The 9,380-nt window shown below is 43.6% G+C and overlaps 1 protein-coding gene across 3 annotated transcripts in view; it reads left to right on the top strand.

Annotated features, from left to right (window-relative positions):
* kat6a (K(lysine) acetyltransferase 6A) overlaps positions 1-9,380 on the top strand; it is a 57,804-nt gene that overhangs the window by 840 nt on the left and 47,584 nt on the right. For all 3 annotated transcript variants that reach the window (XM_080765426.1, XM_080765424.1, XM_080765425.1), the window contains exon 2: positions 1,031-2,507. In XM_080765426.1, the coding sequence (XP_080621552.1) occupies positions 1,830-2,507 (678 nt within the window). In that variant the 5' untranslated portion in view covers positions 1,031-1,829. The remainder of the gene's footprint in view (positions 1-1,030; positions 2,508-9,380) is intronic.

The raw sequence follows: 9,380 nt of genomic DNA, 5'->3' as shown, positions 1-9,380 counted from the left end.
CAAGGTGTTAACGTTAGCTTGCTAAACAACAGCACTAAGCGGGAAGGGAAGGTTTGCTGTCACATAATTGCCTGTCATATCAGTGAGAGTAAACAACAGTCCAGGAAACGGTCAGGGGAAGGCGGCATTTGACTTGGCTTTGATTCTCGGTTAGATTTCTAGTCAGTGTTTGCTAACAACCCGTGTTTTGACTGCATCGTGTTTATGTTAGCACGCCAGCTAACTCGCTTAGAAGCGTAGTTTGTGGGACGGTTGTGTTTACCTTTTATGCGAGGGCTCAGGGTAGAGACATGCACTTTACAGGACTAAACACTAGGTACTCATTTGAGCTGACCAATCATTTGTCATTAACCAGATATTATTGGTAAATATCGTATTGGTTGACAATCGTTTTTGCTTGTTGTGAAAAGAGCAACCGGTTACATGATTTGATTTCACATTTCAAACGGCTCTTTAGAAAATGCCATGGTCATACAAGTTTAGTAATTGAATTGAAAGATTGAATTGGTTTTCTGAGATGTACACATTAGTGTCAGTATGTCCTGAACACTCGGATACAAAGTCCCAAGTATGTCACCTACTTCCCCCTCAAAGAATAAAATTATTTGATAATGATTTATTATAATGCTGACAAGTAAAGTACTATGCTAATGTTTGTGTGATTGTTGTAATTACTGTCTGACTGTGTAGTTACTGTCTACAATGTGCACTACAACACTGATACTTTTGCTTTAGCTGGTGTCTCAGATAGGCTAATCTGTGTTTTGAAAGTGGATGCATGTTGAAACAGACTTGTCTGATGTAGATTCTGGAGGGAACCTGCCTTAAGAATGTATTATGACTTTTGTGGACAAGCATGGCGTTGTTTACATAATGCAGTGAAGGATGGGATGGGATGGGAGGATGCGTTTATTTTATTTTTTATAAGGCATGTGTTCTTGGATTTTATTTAATGGAATATGACATGAACTTAAGTATTAACCACTGACATTTGACCTGCTGTCTCTGTGTGTTGTCCTTGTTTCGGCAGGGTGCGGCGACTGCTGAGGTAAAATCGGCATGAAGGTGATCGGGCCCGGCTGCTCCCTGGGGTGAGATATCCATTCCGTCCCAGAACCGAAAAGCTCAGGCTTCTGGAAGAGAGAGGGAGACGAGGGAACAAGGAAATTACGACACAAGGAGAATTGTCGTGTTCACATTGTCTTTGGAATTCACACTTTTTTTTTACCTAACGAAAGACTACGGTCACCTCTAAAAGGCCATGGTCATTTCTTCCGAGTCACAGTGAAGATTGGCTAATTGCTATTGACAGAAGACTGACGCAACACGTTTTATTGGGCATACCTGTGTCAGTATTTTGCAACAGGCAGATGTGGGGAAACACTTTTTCTTTTTAGTTGACAAAACCCTTCATATTGTGTGTGTGGCCCAACTACACTTGGACTAATAAAAACACCACTCTACCCTTCTGCTCTCCTCCAGGCTACTTATTTTTGCCTGGAGAGGGTAGTGGGTAGACCACTTTTTTTTTGTTGCTTTTTGCTCACCAGGTTTATGCTATGGTGAACTCCTCCTTGCCGTGCTACTCATACCTAGCTTCAGAGGGACTTACTGTGCGGCCCCAGGACAAAGGATAGTCACCAAGTGGAGGAGGGAGGAGGAGGTGAAGGAAGAGGCGGCGGCAGCGCGCTAGGGCGCAGGCCGGGCCCTTCCTTCCTAGGCCTACAGGCCAGTTTTTTCATCAACTTTTTCCCCCCCTATCTCTATAAGTTTGTGGTCGTTGCAGTGAGACCTGCAGGGGCTACCACGCCCACTATTAGACTGCAGCCATGGTGAAGCTGGCTAACCCTATGTACACCCAATGGATCCTGGAGGCCATCAAGAAGGTGAAGAAGCAAAAGCAGCGACCGTCGGAGGAACGCATTTGCAATGCCGTGTCCATGTCGCATGGCCTTGACCGCAAGACTGTTCTGGAGCAACTGGAGCTCAGTGTCAAGGATGGCACCATTCTTAAGGTCTCGAACAAGGGTGTTAACTCCTACAAGGACCCTGAAAACCCTGGCCGCCTCGCCCTACCAAAACCACGAAGTGGCGGTGGTGGAGGCGCCGGAGGCAGTGCAGGAGGAGGAAGTGGTGGGGGAAGCTCCCACACACACTCGCACTCCCACTCAGGGAAGAAGCCCGGACTGGACTGGAACAAGCTAATCAAACGCTCACTGGAGGGTCTCCATGAGGCTGGTGGCTCCAGTCTGAAGAGCATTGAGCGCTTCCTAAAGTGCCAGGCTGACGTGGCGGCCTATCTTTCAGGCAGCGGTTCCATGGGGCCTGGCCTGTTCCACCAGCAGCTGAGGGTGGCCCTGAAGAGGGCTGTTGCCCATGGCCGCGTAGCCAAGCAGGGCCCACTGTTCCACATGGTCAGCCGCAGCAGCACCCTGGATGATGGGACGGGGACAGTATCCCTGGAATCACTCCCACCTGTCCGTCTCCTTCCCCATGAGAAAGACAAGGTAATGCCTTATTGCCTTCACGCATGCATGTGTACATGAACAAATTCAAGCATGACAAACGGTGCACTGAGTACACACACACACACACACACACACACACACACACTCTTACAGAATAGTTAGTTGAGGCTAATTCACATAATGAAAATAATTTTAGAGGTACTGCATGTCTCTGATCTGGTGGAGCCAACCTGATCAGACAGCCATAGATGGTAATGGCCGTCTGGATCGGGAGTTGAACCCGCGGCACGCCGTTAGGCTGGCTCAGCAGCCTAGGTGGCTCATCTTTGCAGTTTTTCTCAGTCTAAACACATTTATCTGAAACACTTCATTGCCAAATAGTATGTAATATGTATACATATATGTGTATATAAATCTAGACATCGACATCAATTAAACAGACACCTCACACTTACACGGCTGCTTTTACTTCAAATGAATGCAACACTGCATGTTCTGATGGCAACAGATGTTTTACTGGATCAAATGCCCATCCTTAGGAACAAGTGCTTTTTAAATGTGAGATTGTGGAACTCCAATTGTACTAAACTACTCCAGTCCTCAACCCAGCTATTACACTCATGCAGAAATGTAAACATTTATTAATAAGTAATGACCACAATGGAATCGATACAGTTGCTCTGCATCATCAGACTCTTATCGGTCTATTGGATTTAACCCAGCGATTGCTGATACTGCTGAGGATGGTCTCTTTGTGTTTATTCACGTATTCATGATTGTCTTTCAGGAACTAAAGTGTGTGTGTGTGTGTGTGTGTGTCCAATTGCAAGAGATGGACAGGATGGCATGTCTGAACTGTATAGATAAGCGTTTTCACTCCCATTGTTTTCAGATGACATGTCTAGACTCTACCAAACCATTTCAAACTGCTGCCCCACCTAACTGCGCAGTTGGAGAATCCTTTTGCCATGGACCTCTGCGTAATGGCAAAAACATGCCAAACAAACGATAACAATCCCTGGCGTGTCTACATTTGGCAACACCACCGCTATGCAGACCTCAAACCACGAGTGTAAGACGAAGAGACGAAGTCTCTTACTCTCTTATATTGTAGCTTACATCACATCCTGACGGAAGGATATAGAAAGGTATCGAAGGAATGACAGCCTTTGCATAGGAAGCATATCTAGGGTTAATTTACTGAAGAAATGTCATTCTAAAATGTGCCACAGAGTGCATTTAAAGCATGGTTTTCCCCACAAAAACACAGATGGAATCCATGGATTGTCAAACCCTGTTTGCATCGGCCATCATGCGGCCTGTGGCCTATAAGAAAGTGATGGAGAGGGAAAATAAATATCAGCCACCAGTCAGATACTGTAGTGTCTCATTCTGAGCTGTGGCTACTAAGCTACTAGTCGGAGCTAAAATGCATTTCCCATCCCTGCAGGTAACGTCGTTTAGAGGTTCTAAAAATCAGTGTGTGGTTGAGTTGTGGCGGGTTTTGAAGTTGAACATGGACTGGCCATTGTGGCCTGCATATGAGTTGCCTCCCCTGGGGGAATGACACTATGCAAGAACTTTGTGTGAATTAAAGCGTGTTGTGATTTTGTGTATACCATGCTACCGGACGCATCAAAGCTGGCAATGGAGAAGATCTCATCAGAATAAAGCAAATATGTTTTTTTATTTAAATTGGTGGTTAGAGGGACAAGAGGTCGAGAGAGAGATCAATGAACACCGATAACCAGCCAGTGTAGCATTGCTGTGGCAGGCTGTGAGTGTGTCTGTGTTTTGTGGTCCATGGTGGGCATTGTGAAACGAAGGTGGTTGCCAGGGCACTTCTCCATTCCTTGCCTGCAGTACAGGAGAAGAGCGAGGAAGAGACAGAGGAGGTCAGGGTAAGAGAAGGAGGTTACCGAAGAGAATCACGTGGCCCCCAGCCTCCTGCAGGGCTGTGGACCAGCTGCAAGGCTGGTCCACAGAGTCCGCAGAGTAAAAGAGCAAAATGGCAGAGAGTGAGTAAAAGAGCAAGTGTGAACAACAGAGTGTGAGGGAATGATTTAGAAAGATGGTGAGTTGGTCAGTTGGAGAGGATGAAAGAGGGAGAAGGACTGAGACAGTGAGAAACGGGAAGAGGCAGACATGCAGGCGACAGAGGAGCCAGGGAACACACCCACTGTTGTAACCTGATCAGAGAAAACAGCCGTTCACTGCTCAGGGCCATGGGATGGACACCCAGATACACAACTCACGGACGCACACATACATACACTTTGTAAATGAGCATTACATGAACGCAAGTGTCAACCATTACTTTACTTGAAGATATATGTGAGACTGGTATTATATATTGTGTATACACACTCAGACGTGCAGACACCAATTATGTCTGACGCAGACACAATCAATTCTAAACGATTCTTACTACGATACATGCTGAATGATTTGTGCTAGCTACATTCACACCTAAACAGAAGCTACATGAACCTACAAATGCCACACATTAGCATGCCCTCTGCCACACAGATGCATGCATGCCCACAGGGGAGAACGGCATGTAAACAAATCTTTGAGTGCCACTCACAAGAAGATGCATAACAGGCCATATGTTGTCTTAAGTTGCAGGATATGAGACATGCACAGGCAGCAGTAGAGGTGGTGTAAAAAGTAGAAACGCAAAACTGTTTTGTACTGGTCCTAGCTTTACCTGGCCGTGTTGTGTGTGTGCCTGTGTGTATCTCACTTTAGAAGGCCTATGTCTGGGCTCGAAATTACCTTTTTTACTTGGTAGCTCACTCACTCACTCTCTAGGATTAGCCCCAAGAGCGAACAGGCAATACGTCACATAGGCCTGTTTAACACACTGACCTGCTTGGCGCAGATGGTCAGTTGGTCAGTTGGTCACCACCACACAAGATTAGCACTAGCAGACATAATTTCTCTTCCCATTTCCCACTAGTGTGTTCTCTGAGTACTGAACTAACATCTGGCACTGCCCATTTATTTTCTGTTGCACTGCTATAAGAAGGAAAACTCCAAGAAAACTATCCAACTCCAAACCTCATGTAAAGGTTCTTGTTGAGCTCAAAACGTTGAAGTAGAAGCAGTGAACTAGAGTATAGGTGACTCCAGACCGAACAGTCTTGATCAAACTAGTCAAAGACTACTTAAAGGGGAATATCACATTTTCAACATTTTACTATGTCATTATTATCATCTTGATGACATCATCAAGATGTACTTCACTATGTTAATTTTTTTCAGACCTCCAGTTCTAGGAAACACAGAATGGGGGGGCTTTTTATTATTTCCACACAACAGCTCTAAGGTGTATTAATGACAGTAAAATGTTGATAGAATTCCCCTTAAACTGTCAGATTGCAACAAACTTTGCCTTGGAGTTAATTGATTGATTTGTGTTTTCTTTGGCCAAATGGATTGGTGATATTTACATTATCTTTTTTTTTTTTTTAGTTTTGCCTTCATTTCTTTCGTATAGTGGAGAGACGGGGAGTCACACGCAGAAAAGACCGTCAAGCTCGGGAATTGAACCCACAACTCGCTGTCAGGCTACATTAGAGCCTATTATGTGGTATGCCCTGTGCCCCTTAACCACTTGGTTGTCAGCACCCCTAATGCATTATCTTTGTAAATTGTAACAAGAACCATGGTGGTATAACTAAAGAGTTGCACCCATGGTTGCATATTTTATCAGCCATGGTTTATCACCTACAATCCAGCAGTGAGTTTCACTTCCACTTCATACTGGTAATGGTTAAAGGCGCAGTGAAACGGAAATGGTGAACAACATGAAAATGGTGTTTCCACATGAAACACCGGTCTGAAGTTTCTGAACCAATCAGAGTGTCGCATCCCTTCAGGCGATGGGACGGTAGCTAGGGACGGTGGCTAATGCTATGCGCAACAGCGTGGTGTTGTTTGTTTATAAATCAGACGGTCGCCCAGCACAACCAGTTTACTGTTATGTGGCTTATTTCTACCCTATAATGTTTTCAGAAACATATTTTAGCGTGATGATTAAGTTGAAACCGAGTAATACACTGTCTGAATGTTATCTTGAATGGAAATAAAAACGGAGAAATCTGTAATCAGAAGCAGCTGTGTTGCATGGATGCGCAGACATGGGGAATTAAACATGTGAGCTTCATTTTTATTGGCTTTTATCGATGTGTACCTCTACACGTCATCACGCAGCACGTTTTCGTTTTAATAAATAAATAATACAATCGTTTTTATGGACCTTTAATATAAAAACACACAGAAATGAGAATTTTCCCATTGTTTTGGCATCCATTGTTAGGTATGCCCATATGATGACCACGGATATGGTCTAAAAGTGTGAAAAACTTATTTTTCATTTCACTGCGCCTTTAATGCTACATTCGTTTTATGGCATGTGTATGTATTGTAGTGTGGTCTTTAATGGCTTGGAGGTATGAAAAATTGGTATGAAGAGGACTGTTTTGGTTTGATAACATTATCTTGGTTTATTTAGATCATGAGTCCTTTACTTTCTATTTTGAATGTTTTTCAAATGCCATGGCCATCCTTTGTCCTGTCTACCAGACAGAGGATGCAGTTGCTGCAGAGGAGAGGATGTTGACATTTGTGTCTAGCAATTCATACATAAGCTCTTGTCCAGCTTGTAGTCTCACCTTCAGCTAAGGCTGGGCGATATGACCAAAATATCATATCCCGATAACTATATACTATATATATATATATATATATATATATATATATATATATATATATATTTAACTGATTTTCTATCTAAGAAATAGTTGTTTTATTTTTCAGGCTGAGTACTTGTACTTAAGTTTGTGTACTTGCAAATCACAGACTATATCCAGTCTAATGATATGATTATAATTCTGATGCCCTGCCAGACATGCCTAAAGCAATTACAAAAAGAATACAAAATAAAATATATATGCTACTGTAGCCTATATAAGTTTTTCTGTGTGGCTTACTGTTATAGAGCTGTATAATTATGTTAAGTCTTAATATGTGTCCATATTTATATTTATCAGTTATTCAAATTATTATTATGACTAAAAGCAAAATAAATAAATAAAATTTCCCATTCAGACACAAAAGTACATGTAGTCTACATTACATTGTCTAACGAAAATATATTACCTTATGTCACTCCTCCAAACTGTTACACTTTCTCTGTGTTGCTCAGTGTAGTTTGTTAAACTTTCGGACAGGAGGGTCAACGATCTTCAATAGGCTGCAGGTAGGGGATACGAGGATGTGTAATTTATTTGGAACAATAAGACAAGCAGCAACACTGCAGGTAGGAGGAATGAGGTAGAAAAGCTCTTTGTTCAACAACATCAGCGTGTAAAACCATGTGTGGCCCACAGAGTATCAATTTGACCAGCATGAAACCTGAATTTATAACGGTGACCAGTCGGTTACCCCGCTCAGAATGACGTAAAATACTGCCATAACGCTTGTTTTGCGATGATATAAATGTAAACGATAGAGCTTCATATTAAAACTAGAGACATTTTGCATTGTCCAGACGCCATACGGTATATCTTCATATCGCACAGCCCTACCTTCAGCTGGCTGTTTTGATGCTCTGAAATCTATGCAGTGAACGTGGCATGTGTATGTATGTATGTATGCATGTGTGTGATATTGTGTATATCCAAGTGATGGAAAGTGTATTGGTGTGATCTGTATGTCCTACAAATGATGCATGAGAGAGAGACTGGCATTGCTGACGATCACTCACAATCTCTCTCCTCGCTCTCTTTCTCTCTGTCTGACAGTCTCATCAGGGCCGTATTGCTGCACATGATTGCTGGCTGTTATGATTTACCAGAGACCACTCTTGCTGCGTGAAGAAAAAAAAAGAAAAATCAAAACAAATGGCCAAGCACTGGCTCTGACCCTATCAGAGGGAGATTTGTGTACTCAACACCCCAATGGCTGTGTCAGAGGACTCTCATTCAAACTAGACGTCCCCTCTCCCCTGCACACCCACCACCAGCACCATTCCCACCCTTCCCTGCTCTTTCCTCTCCCCTTAATAGGAGGTCATTGCCAGGCCATGAAGGGGGAGGTAAATGGGGGAGAGAAGTCAACCAGAGGTCAGGGGTATATAGATAGCAAAGCTCATTGCCTCCCTGAGCACCCGTTAGCCGTATGAGGCTATGGCCATTAGGTGGGATGGGCCGTAGCGAACACTCACTGAGCCTCGCTGAGTGTTTGTGTGCACATGTGCACATGTTCGTGCGTGTGCATTTGTCCATCCGTAAACATTTGTGTCTATATGTGTCTGCGTGTAAGAGTGAGTGAATGGTGTGTGTTTGTGTGTGTGTGTGTGTGTGTGTGTGTGTGTGTCTCCATACCGTCATAGCAGAGAAGAGGGATGTTGCTGCCCTGCGATTGCCCTCTTCTCCAACAGCTGGAGTGGGGTCACTCAGAGTTCCCTCTGTCGATTTGCAGTGTCATGGTGGGGACGTGTGAAAACTCAAAACTGATACACTCGAGCCCGAAGACTTATTCAGCATGCTATACTTTATTATTGATGCAAGCTAACACATATTCACACACCTACACATGCATAAACATACACCCCTACTGTCATGCACACCCGCATAGATACGTAGTATACTGTATATGTGTGTACATAGTACGTGTGTATTCGCTTGCGTGTTGGTGATTTCCTACCAAATGTCCCACTGACCCTCTTAAATGATTTGGCTAATGCTGGCTGCCTGGCTAATTAGACCATTGCTCAGGAATGGTAATTGAGATGCTACATTAAGCATCCGGGCCTTTAAGTGTGCCCCCCAATTCACACACATTTTCTTTTTTAGATTGTTCTTGATTGTCTCCACCAGGCCGAAGGCATGGGGAGGGAGAGAG

Source organism: Protomyctophum bolini (assembly GCF_963924005.1).
Source record: "Protomyctophum bolini genome assembly, chromosome: 6".
Taxonomy (NCBI): Eukaryota; Metazoa; Chordata; class Actinopteri; order Myctophiformes; family Myctophidae; genus Protomyctophum; species Protomyctophum bolini.
The sequence above is the reverse complement of the archived record's forward strand: the minus strand, read 5'-3'. Positions and strand labels throughout refer to the sequence as shown.